We start from the raw sequence: 18,986 nt of genomic DNA on the forward strand, positions 1-18,986 counted from the left end.
ATTCTGGCTGGGTGGAGCTCGTGAAGATGAGCATGATTCTGACCCCAGACAGTTCACCTTGAGATGACCCAGACCAATCTTTAATTTACAAAAGGAAGAAATGGAAGTCAGAGTTTGGGGGACCTGCCCAAAGGCACACAAGTTGGCAGCAGAGCTAGGACTAGGTCTCTTTTTTATTTAGTTATTTATTATTTTTGCGATACACGGGCCTCTCACTGTTGTGGCCTCTCCCGTTGCGGAGCACAGGCTCCGGACGCGCAGGCTCAGCGGCCGTGGCTCACCAGCCATGGCTCACCAGCCCAGCCGCTCCGCGGCATGTGGGAATCTTCCCGGACCGGGGCACGAACCCATGTCCCCTGCATCGGCAGGCGGACTCCCAATCACTGCACCACCAGGGAAGCCCCAGGACTAGGTTTCTTTATACTGTAACATGCTACATACAGTGCAACATTCTATAACAAACAACTCCATCACAGCAGCCAGTTTTAATACAAAAGCATGACAGAGAATTGCATATTATACTTAAGGTTTCCCCCATAAGTATTTGGTGTGTAAGTGACATGGTATCTAGCATTTGCTTTAAAGTAGGACAGAAAGGGAACGTGGGGGGAGTGGGAGAGAATGACACTGATCTAGGCTGGACGTCTCTGGAGCTGGGTGTGGTGACACAGGAGCTCATCAGACTATTTCTTCTATGTTTTACGTTTGAGTGTGTCTACAATCTTTTGTTTTACCTTTTATTGACGCTCAGATGTAGTTTATTGGGAGAATGAAGATGCCCTCTGGGATTAAAGCATGACCTCCATATGATAAATATCCACTTACATATGTAACGAGATTAATGGAGTTATCTACTTTTGAGGGCTTGAATGTTAAGAGCCTAATCATCTTCTAGTTTGTAAAAGGACAAAGACCAGAGAAGCACATCTCCCATGAGGCACGAGCACTGTTGGAGCTGTTTATGGAGTCAGGTAAGCAGAGACAGACGCTGTCATCTCTACCAGGGGGCTTTCCATACACAACTCTGCCAACAGGGCTCCCAGGAGCGACCAGAGATGTGTGTGCCCATCCTTCACCCACACACAGAGCTGGACAGACACTGCACAGCCCTCTCCAAAACATGACTGCCTAACACGCTAAGAGAAAGAAGCCTCCCTCTCCTCGCCTTTCTACTGTTGGGAAGCTCACAGGGGAAGGAAAAGGCAGGAGGCCAAGCCACCGCGATCACCACTCAGAACTATAACACGCATCGTCTGACAGAACAGGAACCTGGGCCCTCGTGGCAGAGCCTTCCGACTGTGCAGTACTCTCCCTGTCTCCCCTGTGAGCATCCAAGATGCGCCCCACATCCCGCAACACGCTGAAATTTTTAAATGAGTTTTTCACAGATAAAAGGCTTACTTAATCATAAAAATGTGCATCCCAGCTAGCCAACGACTTTCACCCAGCACTTTAATTTTAAAGAGACAAAGCGCTACCTGGGGAATGACTAACCATGACACAAGCACAGAAATAAAGGGCTGATGTAATAGAAAACCACGTTCTTTGTGAAACCAGGCTTTCCTCTAGGCCAGCTGTGTGCACACATGTTCTCTCCTCTTAAAAGGCTCGAGCTGCATTTGGATGGTCCCCCAACACCATGGGCTAAGGAGAGCCAGCTGCTACTTCACCGTGGCCCAGGAGGAGTTTGGCCAGGACATGTTACTAAGTGTTCTATCGGGAAAGGGTCCCAGGGCCAAATATGTTTAGGAAATGCTGCCCCTGCCCCAGCTGGCGTTATCTATTACTGTCCCTCCAAACAGGCTTCCTATAGCACCAGCTGAAGCAGCACCGCCCGGTCCTTTCTGAAATTACATCTACATACTCCCGTAGCTTACTAGGCAAGAAAAAAACTTAAGTCTATAAAAACCATATGTGAGTACATTCATACCCTCTAATGCTACATAGCAATAAAGAGGAACAAACTATTGATACAACATCTTGGATGGAAGTAAGGGCCTTGTGCTGAGAGAAAAAAAGGTAACATACTGTATGATTCCATTTATGTAACATTTTCGAAATGACAAAATCATGGAGACAGAAAATACATTAATGGTTGCTAGGTATTAGGGATCGTGGGGGAGGGGTAATTAGGGAGATCCCTGTGGTGATGGCAAGATTCTGCATCCTAACTTCGGTGGTGGTGGGCATACAATCTATACATGTGATAAAATGACACAGAACTATATACACACATAGCACCAATGTCAATTTCCTGGTTTTGATACTGTACTATGTAAGTATGTGAGAAACTGAGTGAAGGGTACACTGGAACATATCTGTGTTATTTTTGCAACTTACTGCAAAGCAAAAATTATTTCAAATAAAAAGTTAATAAAATCAAAAAAATTGCATATATCTATATACATGTATACAAAAATGAGGGCATGTAAACCTGGTGAAACAGCATCGAGTTCCCGTTCTGATCCTGCACCATAGGTCTGCAAGACACTACCACTGGGGACACTGGGCAGCTCCCTGTACAGGTACACAGGAGCTCCCTGTACAGGTCTGGGCAACTTCTTACGAATCTACATACAGTTACTTCCCCAAAATTTAATTACAGCTAATAAAAGTACAAAAACAAACGTGTGCGTGTGCACACACAAACACAAACATACCTAAAAAATTGGAGAACAGTCTTGTGTAGGAAGAGAATCTGTTTTTGAGCAGCCATTGTTGTGTTTCCTGGATCGTGGCTGAAGGCTGAAGTTGCTATTAACAAAGAAAATGAACACAAACAGAAGAAACTATTAAGGCTTACAAAAAATAATCCAAGTCACTGGTATGTTATAAAGAACATTTAAACAAAACACAGAAATCCTCCAGGTTTAAAGTTTAAAACACCCACGAAGAGCACAGGTGTGATTATTCAGTGACCCAAACAATGACTCAAACCCCTGTCAGAGGCTTCAAAATGCAGGACCCTGAAAGCATGATAGTTCAGGGTAAAGATACTTACTTCACTAGAGGCCTGTGAAACTCCATCTCCTTGATGATTTGGGGAAGAAGAATTGCTGGGGAGAAGGAAGGGGGGAAGGAAGAAAAGAATGATTATTATGATATATATTTTTTAATCAAGACATTAAAGGCTATTAAACTAGGTGAATTTAAAATAATACTGTGGGACAGAGCAATGTAACTATGCAAAAAGAGTGCACAACTGGTCAAGGAGTCAATATGTTGATAAGATTAAGACACAGAAGAGAATTCCCTGGCGTTCCAGTGGTTAGGACTTGGCGCTTTCACTGACATGGCCCAGGTTCAACCCCTGGTTGTGGAACTGAGATCCCTCACAAGCTGCGCAGTGCGACCAAAAAAAAAAAAAAACAAAAAAAACAGTTAAGACACAGAGGACGGTTTAATTTGTGCCTTCTCCTCCTACATCTGTTCTAGTAAAAAAAAGTCACGTTTCATGACACAAAAGGGCTCCAATGATTTCCAGGGGTGCCAGGAAAATGACAGATACTCATTCATTTTAGTTAGGAAAAAAGTTTGAGAATCAAATAAGATAAACAGTTGAAAATAACTGCAAAAAAATCTGATTATGAGCTATAAGAAATGATATAGTAAACCTAAGCCAAAATAAAAATAATATCCCTTTAATGAATATATTTATCCATGATTAAACAGGGTGAAATTCAAGAGAACAAAAGAAACAAACTTGTGCCACTAACCCTGTGTTTCCAGGGGAAAATGAGGACAGCTGCTCAGGGAGTGCATCCACCTTTCTGGTCCCTTCTTAGCACCTGTACCCCAGTTACTTAGGTTTACCATGTTGATTGTTTACTGTCCTCTGCCCACTAGAACTTGAGCTCCTTCAGACAGGGCTTTCTCTCACTCACATCACAGTACCCGGAACAGTGCTGGGCACCGTGGGCTCTCGGGAAATATCTAGTGAGCCTGTGTGTACACGAATTCACAGCTCCTCTCTGAAACTGTTGTCATTTTCTAGGATTATTCAGTCCCCTGCATGGTGACATGCTGGTCCCAGAGTCCAGGAGTATCCCCCTACCCTGAAGCACAATAACCTACATGGAAACAAGCTGCCTCTTGGTCTATCCATCGCCTCTGGGAAAAGGCATGTTCTCCTTTGTTTTCTCACCAGACCCTGCTACAGACTGAATGTTTGTGTCCCCTCAAAAACCACAGGTGGAAACCTTACTCCCAACATGCTGGACAGTATTAGGAGGTGGAGCCTTTGGGAAGTAATGAGCATTAGAAGAAGCTGTGAGGACGGAGCCCCAGGAATGGGATCAGTGACTTCGTTAAGAGTCGTAAGAGTCTGCCTCCTCCCCTCTGCTCTCCGCTGGGTGAGCACACAGGCTGGTAGCCTGCACCCGGAGAGAGTCCTCACCAGAACCCGTTCCGGCCAGCATCCAGCCCCTGGACACGCAGCCCCCAGGCTGGGAGAAATGAATTTCTATTGTTTATAAGCCACTCAGTCCCTGGTGTTTGTTATAGTGGCCCGAGCTGGCGTGACCAGAGTACAAAAATGAGAACCCTTTCCTTTTTTTCTTTCTTTTCCCCGCACCCCGTGGCTTGCGGGATCTTAGTTCCCCGACCAGGGACTGAACTGGGCCACAGCAGTGAAGGCACTGAGTCCTAACCACTGGACCACCAGGGAATTCCCTCCTTTATGGTCTTAACTTTCATAATTTTACTTGTCCCAGCAAGAAATGTCATAACAGTGGGGACCTTCTGATCTGACTACTCAGCAGGAGCTCCTGAGCAAAGCCCCAGGAAGGACAATCTCCCTGGGGCATTGCTGACCAGCAGCTAATAGTCAAGGCCAGAAACTAGGATGAACAGAGCCCACCATTCCCATTTCTAAAACCAGAGCAAGTCTTTAAAATGGAAAGTCCTTCCTTTAAGTTTTAAAGACTTAATTAAAAAAAAAAAATTAGTGTCTTTGGGAGGGAGAAGAAATAGGGTAGAAAATGATCTTTGTTCGACATGGTGAGCATTGAAGTGTACTTTACCATAAACTCAATTGTAACATATTCAAGTCACAGTTTCACCTTAATAACTCACTGTCCTTTTCTCTATCCATGAAGCCCATTAATGCTGATTTTATCTCACAAAGAATATACCTTGAAAATGCAACCTTTTCTATAATTTCCACAGTTGTGAGTGTGTGAGGCACAAGGGGGCTAGGAGCAAAAAGGCGGGAAGGTGAAGAAAAGACAGTTTTGCCCTGCAGCAGGCTATTTCTGATTACCACATACCCCAGATACACACACAAAGAGGCTGCGTAACTTGACAGGAAGGGACATAAAGGAGCACGGGCACTCGTCACGCACACCGGCTACCTGTCCGGGACGCTGCAAGCGCTCTGCTGCGGGGCCGTGAAGGTGGGCGCCGTGGAAGGGCTGCTATTCACATAGGCGGTGGGGGTGTCGGGCCATGGAGAGCACTGCGGACAGAAACAGAAATAAATTAATGGTTCGCTTCTAAAGTACATGGGAGTAATAGCCTTGTAATTCACTCTCTAGTCTGGCCAAATGCAAGATCGTGAAACACAAGACACCTAACATTCATCAAGCAACCTCACAGAAACGCATCAAACTGACTGGTGTGTGGCAGGGAAAATGTTACCTGCTGTGCGTGTCTAGACACTGATTACTCTCAGAGAGGACCTGAGGTGACGACAGCAGCAAACATTTCTAAAGGTGTTTTAAATGTGTGCTTAAGTACAATGTGCTTTCAAGAACTTTCACCTCCCTCTTCATCCATTCCCCAGTAGGTACCTATCGAGGTTTAAAGAACAGCAGAGGCAAGAAAGGATTCAGAAGCAACGTTTGACATCGCATGGTGACAAGGACAGTAGATCTGTCCCACCTAGTGCTCTTTCCACCCTCTTCCCCAAGGAGCAGCCTCACCGGTACCCATGTACTTCTCCGATCTCTCTAAGGTTCACGATCATCCCCAAGTAAGATGAGACAGGCCCAACATCAAAATACATCAACTGTGGATGGTACTGCCTGTAGCCATCTACCTACCTACCTACGTTTATTGTTTATACTTTCTAGAAGGAGCAGGGTGGACTTAAATATTTTTCAGCCCTTGGAACAATTCTGACCAAAAATAGAGCCAAGATACAAAGACACACTAACTATTCCAATTAGGAATACTGAAAAAGCTAAAGTCAAAACATGCTGAATAGGCCAGGGTGGCCTCAAGTGCTGAGGATGGAGGGAATTCATCTCACTCCACGGTATTCTTTCTAAGGCTGAGAACGCCCTGGGTTTCAAAGGTCCCCTTTCATAAGCACTCTCCTCCCATTTCACACACAGACGGCATCCTGTCTCACCATGGCTGTGGGGTGTAAGCCTCTGCCAAAAGCCAAGTTAAAGACCATTCAGAGAAATCAGGGTAGACACTAAGAAAGTACACGACTCTAAAATTCTTCTCTACGTCAGGGGGTTTTCAATTCTTTGCTTTCAAAATAATTCAGGAGGACATCTTGTCAGCTGACAGACACTGAAATAATTTATTAGATCATACAAAGAGAGATCATTGGAATTTCTGGCAGGTATCTCAGAAGGAGTTCCAAGACCTGAATGACACTGCTGAAAGAAAAATAAATTTATCTAAACAAAGTTTCTCTTACCTATAAAAAATCTAGAATTTAAGTATGTTCTACCCTGTCTCATCATTCAAAATGCATTTCCAATAACATTTCTATTTTTATAGTTAAAAATTATTCATCAAAATTTGTATGATTTGTTGTTTTGATAAACTGGTAAAAATAATAAGTTTTAAATTCCTCAACTGACTTAAGTCTTACATGGTCACAGGAAATTTTAAAAATTAAATTTCAAGTTATATTGTTTGTTGTAAAAAAGTAATTAAGGTGACCATTAAAAGATCTCCAGGCATGAAAGTATGTCCTATTTGGACAATATTATTTAAGGGGAGTGAAGAAGAAAACATGAGATGAAGAAGGAAGAGCAGAGTAAAATTTCAGACTTAACTGAAGTGATGGCTTCACCTTAAGTTGTAAATACAGATATTCAAGTATGTCAGAAAATTGTTTCCTTTGCAGCTATTTAAAAAAAATTTTTTATTGCAGTACAGTTGCTTTACAATGTTTTGTTAGTTTCTACTGTACAGCAAAGTGAATCAGCTATATGTATACATATATCCCCCCCTTTTTTGAAATCCTTTGGAACTATTTAAATTTATGATGAAAACTTTCAGATGTCAACCTAAAAATGTGCAAGGAGTATATTCTTTTTCAAAATTCTTTTGAGTGAAGTTAAGACCACTAGTGTGAAGGACTCTGAGCTCAGAAACCAAGTATCCCCAATGGTTACAGGAGCTTCAAACAGCGTGTCTTGACACCCATCAACAGCACGGGTACAGGGCTTCCTTGGTGGCGCAGTGGTTAAGAACCCGCCTGCCAATGCAGGGGACATGGGTTCGAGCCCTGGCCCGGGAAGATCCCACATGCCGTGAAGCAACTAAGCCCGTGTGCCACAACTACTGAGCCTGTGCTCTAGAGCCCACAAGCCACGGCTGCTGAGCCCACGAGCCACAAATACTGAGGCCCACGCACCACAACAAGAGAAGCCACCGCAATGAGAAGCCCACACCACAACGAAGAGTAGCCCCCACTCGCCGCAACCAGAGAAAGCCCACGCGCAGCAACAAAGACCTGATGCAACCAAAAATAAATTAAAAAAAAAAAAAGCATGGGTACAAAGAAAATAAAACAAATCCCATCATCTCAACATTCTTTACAACTACCCATTAGATATCCCCTCAGAAATGGGGAAAATGACTGCAGACTTAATGTTTCAACTATTATCAACTTTCAAAAAAGAAATCTAATTTGGCTGGAATGCATTGCTAAACCCTCTCTGCATGTTGTACCAATTTCACTATAAATGACATTTTACACAATGCCCATTCTTTTTAAACTAGGGTCTTTTGTTTTTCTTTCCAGTTTACAAAGTAGTACCTCCCCAGCTTATACAGTTTGAGGAACCCAAGATGCTGTGGGCCGCCTGGCAGGTCTCCTAACTTGCGGGTGTCACATGCTCATGGTCACCTCTACTACTTGGAAGATCTTCCCGCTACACCATTCTCCCCAGATACAAAATATTACAACACGGCATAACACGCACATCAAAACCGTATAGACCTTTCAATATCATCAAGTCTCCCCAGATCTGCTTTGGTAATTATTGCCAGCTGTTTGAGGAAATAAAGCCATCAAAAGCTCCAAGTGAGCATGGCAGGTGATACAGCAAAGACACCAAATTTACTGAAACTCCATAAACATACCTATTTCACTTTTACACATCTAGATTCTTCTAGCAGTAGAAAAGCAGGGCTGTTTGACATCTAAAACTTGCCCAATAAGTAGGAGACTCAATTCACAGAACACAGGAAAACTAGCATTCAATGAAAACTGGTCCTGTTAGGAGGCCTCTACTTTTAGAAATGATGGATTCCAAGTTCTTCAATGGCCAGGCCGGATGAAACACCAAGGCTCTCCCACCTGCTTTTTTCGTAAGTTTCTCTTACAGTCTTGACCCAGGAGAGTACAGGCATACCAAGGAATATTTTCAGTGTTTCTTCTACCTTGTCATTCTTCCCTATCTTTAAAAGTAAGCAATGGTAGTGATTCATCAAGGCTCCAGCGATATCTGGCCTGGCCTTGTAGAGTCACAGCTTTGGTACACTATGAACAAAGTCCCTCCCCAGGCAGATTAGAAAATGAGGACTCACTGCAGACCGTAGACACTGGCAAGCCAGATTTGAGCCGATGAAATACAGCTCAGATGCAAAGACCAACAGAGACACTAAGGGTTTGGTTGTGCTGTGGCTCTCGGGAACCTACAGTGCTGCCTCTTTTCAGTGCAGGACCATCTCACACAGCGCCATGTAGCTTTGACAGGTAAGTCTGGATACCCTTTCAATTGAAAGCCAATTGTAACTATCAGAGAACTGTAAGAAATGCTGGCCTTCTTTTGTAGGTGCTTGAAGAAATATATAAAATGCTGCGGATTTTCTTTTTTAAGGGATTCATCTGTACCTTGCTTTTAATGAACAGGTTTCCAAGAAGACCTCTAACCACCCCTAGAAGTATCTTAACCAAACCAAATGCAGCCCTGGGGAAGCAAGCAATGCACACTTGGAAGATGTGAAATCCCAGGCCAGTGAACTGCTGACGTTTTGCATACTTTAGACTTGCATCTTCGGATGAGCTCTAGGCTATAACAGATTTCTTTAATTTACAAATTATCAGAACCATTCCTTTTAATTAGTTTATAACAAAAGGGGAAAAGTGATTTGAATTACCAGTGTCTCCCAAAAAAAGTTTACTAAGAACCATTTGTGTCTTCAGCTGGGAAATTAGGAGAATAAAAAGATAAAACTGGAGGGGCGGGCGTTCTGGGGAAGGAGCATACAGTTGTTCCATACAACTTCTGATTTGAATCAAAAAAGCCCACTTAAAGAAAATGCAACATGGTGTGCTCCCCTGCCCCTCAGAGAGGACATTTTCAGTTTTATTGCACATATTATTTAAATGCATATAGAAGCATTTAAAATATTTTCACTCAATGCTTTAATTGGAAATAATGTTCCTGTGATAATGCCTGTGGCTTTCATAGTCTACAGATAATTACAGATACATGTGTAAGAGTGAAAACTCCATTTCTGGCACCTTGATAGTATAAACACTGCAATGATGAAACAGTAACCATTAATATGTATGATAAGTTATTTTTAAAAATTATTTAATGTTCTCTGTTTACATTTACTGCTGGTATATAGCTGATCTAAGTGTATATAACAAGATAACCCTTTGTCAACTGTTTGATGAAGAACTGTGTTATAAAATAAAGATCTGCTCTACTTAATAAGCTGGCAAAGTTCATATTCAACCAAAACCCCCCTGGACTACAGTGGGGAACCAGGGCTGAGTGTAGCAAGGTGTCCTATGCTGGCCTGAAGCATAAGGTCACAATGCAGGTGCCAAGAGGAAACACTAATGCAGTCAAGGATTGTTTTTCTACCAGTGCTGCCAATCAGGCTTTTAAAAGCAGACACATTCTTACGCTCCATGCAGGGAAATGGGACACAAAGTACTGCGTATGTTAACATCAAGCTTGCTGCCATAATTTCTCCAAATATCTGTGACACTTTCTTATCAGTTACACACACGAAAAAGCAAAAACCTTTTTTAATTACACAAAAATAACTATTTTACTAAAGAAAGTATTTTCAATTAATTTCAGTACTCGTAAAGCAAGTGTATGTGCAAAGGAGAGAGAGGGAGGGAGGAAAGGAAGGAGACAGGGAGGGAACACATTTTTGAGTGTCATTTGTTTTCTCTCCAAAACCACCCAATATGGTCAACTTTGTTTGAAAGTGTTAGATTTAGGAAATTTTCCTCAGTGAGGAACAAACAGAAAGCAGGAAGTCTAAACAAAAGCAAATTAAATCAAGACAAGGACATCAAAAACAAATTTGGCTTTACTTTTCAGTGGAAGTTGGTCCTATATCTAACACTGCACAAGGTTTCTTGCACAATGAAAAGAGAAGCAGAAGCCCTTACACTGCCTCGCTTTGCCAGAGAATCACCGTAGTCTGCTGGCAAAGTCCGCTTGCTGGACTTTTTCTGCTCATGTTCAACTGCATCTTCAATTATAGGCTCAAGCCTCATCTGGACAAACACCAAAGATTGGGATCAATGTCTTTTCATTATACAAAGAAAGATCTAATACCCTGTTTATGCCTCTGCCGTCCAATTAAACAAACGTATGACTAGCAGGATTCAAAGGTAAGGAAGATGCAAAACCCCAGCAGTGACAAACATCGGACATTCTGGGCCCCAACAATAATTTCTATCAACTCCAAGGATTTTAAGGTCTGTTTCTGAGACCTGATTGGGATTTCAGCATCTTCGTCCACGATCCCACCCAGGAAACGAATCTATTAAAATCCCCAAATTTAAAGAGAATATCTTCCCCACAAATTTCACCAAGAACATTATGTCAATCTACCACCCAATCTTCCCAGACCCTTTGCAGCCAAACTCATCCTCAGAGGTGGTGCCAGAGTGCACAGCCCGGCTTCTCCTCAGAACCGGAATGGTGCCCGCATTACCTCTGTGAGGACCGTGGTGTCATAGGACGGCTGGTACTTCTCCTTCTCATGAGCGGTTCTCTTCTCCATCTTCTCTCGATCAGTTTTTTGTTTCCTATCTGCACCTTTCGGCTTAAAAACAAAGTAGACTTTTTCATCTATCAGGCTTCAGACAAACACCTTTACCAGCAACACTGGGCCTCACTTCCTCAAAGCCTAGTTTCCATCTCTTACCTTAAAAACTTTGATTTGGCAGCTAGCTGAGTGTAGATGATCTGTGTATTCTCCATTTTCATTCTGCTTAAAGGTGTCAACCTGGATCCTAAAAGGCACTCCCTTTTCACCTCCGTGCTTCCGGGGAGTAAATTCTGTGCTGATGCAGTGTACCTAGAAAATGAGTCAGGCTGAAATGGATTCAAAGTCTTGTCCACTGATTACCCTTCTACTTTGCTCCCTTTCAGATGTTGGGCCACAGGTATGAATTCAAGATCCTTTAAAAGGAACTCCCACCTATTACTCAGGTGTCTGTTGTGAATTTCTAACTGTTTTAAACATGTATGACTTTCCTTTCACAAATCCAGCTGAGCCCTCCTGAACTTTGTGGGAATGGGCTCTGCCCCATTCCAGTGCCCTCCTCGAAGGCAGGACTTGCTCCAATGATGAGCTTCCTGTGTCTGTCCCCTACTCCCACCCCAGACTGGACCCACGGTCCTCAGCCTTGCGTGGGGCTCAATCCACAGCAACCATCACCTCGTTACTCAGAGCCCCTGCTGTTTGCCCTCTACTGCCATCACCCCAACTCCAGCCAGCTAGTCACCTCATTGCTGTTCCTACGGTCATCAACTCGTGATCCTTCGCCTGGGGAGCTTCCACAGTCCACCAAGCCCACTCCTCACTCCACCTGCATCCATCTGAACTCTCCTGTCAACGCTTCACAGTTCACAGAGGATCCTGAGGGCAGTATTCATTTTCCCACCACTTCTGCCCACTCTTGTAACAACACCATGGTGACAGCTCCAGGGCATGGCACAGTGTCATTAACAAGACCTTGGTAATTTCTGACTGCTACACACCCCCTCTTCTAAGGACTCAAGGTTAAAACTGATTTCTGCACCAAGACTGTACACAGCCTGAGAGGTAAGGCCAGCTCTTCCATTGCTCTCATTCACCACATACCCAGTCACCCTGTCAGATGAACAATATGAGAAAATATTCAACTAATAGGAACCATGGCCCTACTGATTATTAGCTGATGGGTGATACTACTTGGAAGACCACGAAAATGCAAAATACTAAATTCTCTATAGTTCACACAAATCATAGCCTACTTCGGCCAGTCAGCAATTAACTGATTTTCCTTCTCTATATAAAGATTACCTACTCAGTAGTTTTCATTTCACCATTTACAAATTTGAACATACTATTAGAATTACTGTTGATTTTATTTTACATATAATAATACCATATCTGTTTTTCAAAAACTAATCTCTTAGGACAGCAGTCCCCAACTTTTTTGGCCCCAGGGACTGGTTTCATGGAAGACAATTTTTCCATAGACTGGGGGTGGGGTGGGGATGGTTTTGGGATGATTCGAGCGCATTACATTTACTGTGCACTTTATTTCTATTGTTATTACATTGTAATATATAATGAAATAATTATACAACTCAGCATAATGCAAAATGAGTGGGAGCCCTGAGCTTGTTTTCACTTGCCACTCACTGAGAGGGTTTTGATATGAGTCTGCAAGCAATTGATTTATTATGGTCTCTGTGCAGTCAAACCTCTCTGCTAATGATAATCTGTATTTGCAGCCGCTCCCCAGCGCTAGCATCACAGCCTCAGCTCCACCTCAGGTCATCAGGCATTAGATTCTCATAAGGAGCACGCAACCTAGATCCCTTGCATGCGCAGTTCACAGTACGGTTCACATCCCTTGCATGCACAGTTCACAGTAGGGTTCATGATCCTTTGAGAATCTAATGCCGCCACTGATCTACAGGAGGCGGAGCTCAGGTGGTAATGTGGGTGACAGGGAGTGGCTGTAAATACAGATGAAACTTCGCTCACTAGCCTGCCGCTCACCTCCTGCTGTGCAGCCCGGTTCCTAACAGGCCATGGACACTAACAGTCCGTGGCCCAGGGGTTGGGGACCCCTGTCTTAGGAGACACAAACTGAGTATTCATGGGTGAAATGAAATGCCTGGGTGCTGCTTTACAGTATTCCACCAATAACCAAAAAGGGGAAACTACTAATAACTGTCGAAGCCAGGAGATGGGCACAAGAGGATTCATTATTATCCTCTCACTTTTGTGGGGGATTGAAAATGTCAGTATTAAAATATTTTTAAATAAAGCTAGACAGAATCTTAAAACTACACTTTTTTCAATCATATCCTTTAAAACAGCAGGTTTTGTTCAAGAGAAATGCATCTTAAGAAGAATGGAAGTTTTGATTATTGTTACTACCAGTGGTAAAAGTGATATTTAAATAATGCTTTACATATTAAGATTGTCTTTATAGGTTAGTCCATAAATGATGAATTTAGTAGATTAACTCTAACTTAACAGAGTGTGTTGTGTGTGTGTGTATAAAAAACATTACAAGATAGTTTACAAATAAGTATTTAAAGAAAATGATATCACGTATCAAGAATTCAAGCTCACCCACAGCCTCCTGAATGACGCTAGTATAACTCTAATAATGTAAGAATCCAAACCTGAATGAAAGCAGATGTGCGTTTTGCAGGATCCCACAGAAATTCAACTGCATTTAACTGGCTTGGATTTGTCTTTGTGTCAATTATTCCCACAGACATTGGAATATCTGTATTTTAAAAAGAAGTGACACAGAAACAAAACTATGAATGATTAAAAGGTTACAATCTACTATGATTCTGTTCTAATGAAATTATTATACCTCCCTGCTGAACTCTTCCCTTCAATGTTCTCCATGGTCAATCATTTCAACATAAAAACCCACCTAATGTGTATCATACTTTCTCCCACCATGATTTCTATTTCATTTTATTAAGAATATGATGGATGATGCCAATCAAAAATGAAATAAATGGTTTAAAACTCATAAAATTCCTGGCTCAGTTTCGTTAAGCACCAAAAACAACTTCATTTTTAACTATAAAACTACTCAAATAGTATGGAGGTTCCTTAAAAAACTAAAAATAGAACTACCATACGAGCCAGCAATCCCACTACTGGGCATATACCCAGAGAAAACCATAATTCAAAAAGGTGCTTACACCCCAATGTTCACAGCAGCACCATTTACAATAGCCAGGACATGAAAGCACCCTAAGTGTCTATCGACAGATGAATGGATAAAGAAGATGTGGTACATATATACAATGGAATATTACTCAGCCATAAAAAGAAACGAAATTGAGTCATTTGTAGTGAGAGGGATGGACCTAGAGTCTGTCATACAGAGTGAAGTTAAGTCAGAAAGAGAAAAACGAATACTGTAGGCTAACACATATATATGGAATCTAAAAAAAAAATGGTTCTGATGAACCCAGGGGCAGGACAGGAATAAAGACACAGACGTAGAGAAAGGACTTGAGGACACAGGGAGGGGGAAGGGTAAGCTGGGACAAAGTGAGAGAGTGGCATGGACATACATACACTACGTGTAAATGTAAAATAGATAGCTAGTGGGCAGCAGCTGCATGGCACAGGGAGATCAGCTCGGTTCTTTGTGCCCACCTAGAGGGGTGGAATAAGGAGGGTGGGAGGGAGATGCAAGAGGGAATGCATATGGGGATATATGTATGCATACAGCTGATTCACTCTGTTATACAACAGAAACTAACACAACACTGTAAAGCAATTATACTCCAATAAAGATGTTAAAATACATACATACATAAAACAACTCAAGTCACACAGGTGACAAACTCTCTACGCAATCACCCATGGTGTGGTGCTAGCATATTAACAGGTATAGCTAAACAACTGCCTCATCTCTCCGTGGTCTTCTGACTTGTACCTAAATCGAGGAGTCTGTCTCCTGGGCGATTCCACTTCCAACCTTCAAGTTGCTGATGCTCTGTATATTGGAGCCGTCTGTCATGGAACACAACTCTTATGATGCTCTATGGAATAAGTAGGGGAAATGAGCACTTCAAAATTGTTCCAGCTAAAAAGCACAAGTGTTTTCACTTCTTATGCATTAGCCTATAATAGAAAAGCATACAAAAACAAATTCTGGGGCTTCCCTGGTGGCGCAGTGGTTGAGAGTCCGCCTGCCGATGCAGGGGACACGGGTTCGTGTCCTGGTCCGGGAAGATCCCACATGCCGCGGAGTGGCTGGGCCCGTGAGCCATGGCCACTGAGCCTGCACGTCTGGAGCCTGTGCTCCTCAACGGGAGAGGCCACAACAGTGAGAGGCCCGCGTACCACAAAAAAACAAAAACAAATTCTGCTTTAAACATTTTGTAAGTGTTTTACAAAACACTGTTTTGTTCTTGGATACCTGGGTATGGGTACAATTATTTGGTGCAAAGAATTATTACTATCATTTTTTTTAACTTTTTTTTTTTTGATGTGGACCATTGTTAAAATCTTAATTGAATTTGTTACAATATTGCTTCTGTTTTATGTTTTGGTTTTTTGGCCATGAGTCACGTGGGATCTTAGCTCCCCGACCAGGGATTGGACCCACAACCCCTGCATTCGAAGGTGAAATCTCAACCACCAGACCAGCAGGGAAGTCCCGGTACAAAGAATTATAACTCAAAAATAACAAGAGCAAATAAAATGGATTCTTAGGTTAAATTTTTTTTTTTTGCGGTACGCAGGCCTCTCACTGTCGTGGCCTCTCCCATTGCGGAGCACAGGCTCCGGACGCACAGGCTCAGCGGCCATGGCTCACAGGCCTAGCCGCTCTGCAGCATGTGGAATCTTCCCGGACCAGGGCACGAACCCGTGTACCCTGAATCGGCAGGCGGACTCTCAACCACTGCGCCACCAGGGAAGCCCTCTTAGGTTAAATTTTTATTAAAAAATTTGATACTGTAATTCAAAATTAAGGTCCATGTCCATAAAAAATTAGTAAGAATTATATTTCTATAAAGAAAACATCAGGGAATCCCCTGGTGCCCAAATGATTAGGGTTTTGCGCTTCCACTGCAGGGGACCCTGGGGTTCGATCCCCGAGTGCTGTGAGGCACAGCCCCGCCCCCCAGAAAACAAAAGTCAAGGGCAGGGGGGTAAATCTGCCCACCACCCCAAAAAGAGAACCTATATGCAAAATTCATCCTCAACTATTTAACCTGCAAGTGAGATTATCTGAGGTAAGCAAGGGAAAAACAAAACAAAACAGATAAAACACAGGTAAACTTCATCCAAACACTCAGGTTCATTCCTAGGGAAGGCTTTAACTCAACGCCACAAACTCTAGGCCATTCTCTGCTCTCCACCCATCCCACCCTCACCTCCCACAGGTTTGGGCTGCCAGCTGCTGTTCCATTCCAAGAACAGGATAACAGGTCATCAAAATGGATTCAGATACCAGATTTGCACTAATTAGTGTTTCTGACATGTTTATAAATAACTGTTTCTCAGACTATGATGCAGTAAGATAATCGTATTTCCAGTAGACGCTCTGCTGGTTTGAGCAGGAAATAACTTGTTAGCGATACATATCAATACTATCTTTAGTGCCCCTGCCTTCCGCACCCCCAAAATGCTGTCCAAAACATAGCTGATAAATATTTTGAAGGGAACCATTTAAAAGTAGAAATACTGTAATTTGAAATAGTTTAAAAGGAGGCCAAGTCAGTCATTAGGACCTCTGTGGATGTCTATGAAGGCACAGTTGCCACTCTGATCCACACCCAATTCCCCACCAGCACCCACTTCACACAAGTCCTGCTGGCAGCAAAGCCCTCACAGAGTGATGGTGCTTGAGCCAGTGGTGCCTCCTGGTTCACAGTCACCAGCAGGTTGATCTCTCAGAAGTGCAGCACAGAAAATGTCATGATTTTGATTCTTCCATATTTAGTAAGAACCAGATCAAATCCACGAATTCAGATGAAAATAGTATGAGAATACAGGTATTAGTTTTAAGTGCTTTACTAAACCCCATTCTAGGTCAGACTAAGACATAAGACAGTAAAATAAGGAATATGGAGGACCATAGTTAAGAAATGGCAAGATATAAAAGAAAACCTCTTAAATAAAACTGGAAGGGGAAAAGCTGTTATCTGGAAGTTCTGACTAAAAGGAGACAATACACCTAGAGAATCAGCCACAGATAAAGGGGCCCTAACAATAAGACAGAAAGAGAACAATCAGAGAAAGCACTTCACTGAATATTTTAAGCAGGTCAAGAAGTTCCAAAGCACCTCTGATCAGCGGCATTTGATCCCGAAGACCACCCCCCTCAATAGCAGAGTCAAAGATCATGGGGCCAGGAAATTAAACTCTAGATGGCTGCAGAGTATTTTAGGGATCCTCTAGATGAAGAAGCATGTGGTCTTTAAGAAAGTTATCCTGTAGTCTCTGGCAGTAGCAGACTGTAACTCTGAATCCCAGGCAAGCTCTCAGGATGTAACTGGATGTATTCTGCCACATCCACCAAAAATCAGACATGTGGCTTATCAAGTGGAAGATGAAACTAAGACTCCTTAAAAAGTAACCCTGTGACTTTCACAATGACAAGAGTTCACATCTTCCCTTAAACAATATATTACTAGGCTGAATTTTAACCAGGTGTGGTACAATTTGGCAAAGATTTGCCGGGGTGCCCAATACTTGTCTGACAATGAATGACGAGCTGGGAGCAAGACATGCTGAGAGAATCTTCAACACTGCTAAGCCTTCTAGACTCTGAAAAATGAGAGCTGTTGCTCCTTGACCAAACCATAGCTGTTTGTCACTAGAGTCCAGCAGAGCATAACCAATTCAATAGGGCTTGCTCACTGGGAACAGTGCTGATGCCTTTTTAAAAGGGTGAATCTAATTAGTGTTCAATACAGGTGAGAAAGCCAATAGGAGGGAATAAAAAAAATAAGGCCATCTGACCCACCCTTTAGGGAAATGATCAAACCCATTGATGGAACACAGACATGACAGACTCCATGTTCAGATGGCACACGTGAGAATGGGTAAATAACTTCTCTCCTTCTGTTCTGAGAATGTTGGGAGCCTCAGGAGTCAGAAGAAACCTGGGAGCTTACTCCAGGTTGGCAAGACAATGATCCACTGGGGACTAGAACCTCTCACAGGATTGGGAGCTTCCTGCCCCCAGGAGTGGGAAGAGTACTCCAAAGACTCTCAGGCCTCCAGTGCTGAGCAGCTGCTTTCTGGACAAGTCTAATTTGTTAGCATTAGTACTGCTGTCCACTCCCCCCACAGGCTGCCTTCCCCATGCTTGCCAGTCTGAAAAGGGATGGGTCTTTCCAATGGAATGCCTCTCCACAATGAGGGCCCAGCAGCACTCGGGCCCCAAAAGGCCTCTCTGTAGGAAGATGGAAGGACCTAGAGAACTCATCCTGCTTCTCCCTTGCTAACAGTTAGCCACAATGAAGTTTTCCCTTTTCCCAATTAAGCTTCTTCCGTAACCCTTGCCCTGTAATGCTCTGGAGTTTATGATACTGTGTGGTGCGTGACAGGTAGAGGCTAGAAGGACCCACCTTGCATGACACTGCAGGGGCCGGGGATGGGTCTGAAGGCACATCCATCCTAAAAGGAATGGGTTGGCTGCGCCTCCTAGGCCTGGAATAACGGACTCTTCATTCAGATACACCAGTAGCGTGAAGAGATCAAATTTTACTTAGAGAAATTTTAAGAGGTGAAATAAAAGTTTCAAAGTAACACTTATA

At 43.0% G+C, this 18,986-nt stretch overlaps 1 protein-coding gene across 2 annotated transcripts in view; it reads right to left on the minus strand.

Annotated features, from left to right (window-relative positions):
• The window catches only part of UBP1 (upstream binding protein 1), a 70,039-nt gene that overhangs the window by 7,019 nt on the left and 44,034 nt on the right, over positions 1 to 18,986 (minus strand). The window contains exons 5-12 of one of the 2 annotated variants that reach the window (XM_079933589.1): positions 15,149 to 15,254; positions 13,863 to 13,969; positions 11,377 to 11,529; positions 11,164 to 11,274; positions 10,613 to 10,720; positions 5,352 to 5,455; positions 3,002 to 3,056; positions 2,661 to 2,754 (exon numbers count right to left, since the gene is read on the minus strand). In XM_079933589.1, the coding sequence (XP_079789715.1) occupies positions 2,661 to 2,754; positions 3,002 to 3,056; positions 5,352 to 5,455; positions 10,613 to 10,720; positions 11,164 to 11,274; positions 11,377 to 11,529; positions 13,863 to 13,969; positions 15,149 to 15,254 (838 nt within the window). The remainder of the gene's footprint in view (positions 1 to 2,660; positions 2,755 to 3,001; positions 3,057 to 5,351; positions 5,456 to 10,612; positions 10,721 to 11,163; positions 11,275 to 11,376; positions 11,530 to 13,862; positions 13,970 to 15,148; positions 15,255 to 18,986) is intronic. The other variant, XM_079933590.1, reaches the window with a different exon arrangement.

Source organism: Stenella coeruleoalba, assembly GCF_951394435.1.
Source record: "Stenella coeruleoalba genome assembly, chromosome: 10".
In the NCBI taxonomy this organism is placed as follows: domain Eukaryota; kingdom Metazoa; phylum Chordata; class Mammalia; order Artiodactyla; family Delphinidae; genus Stenella; species Stenella coeruleoalba.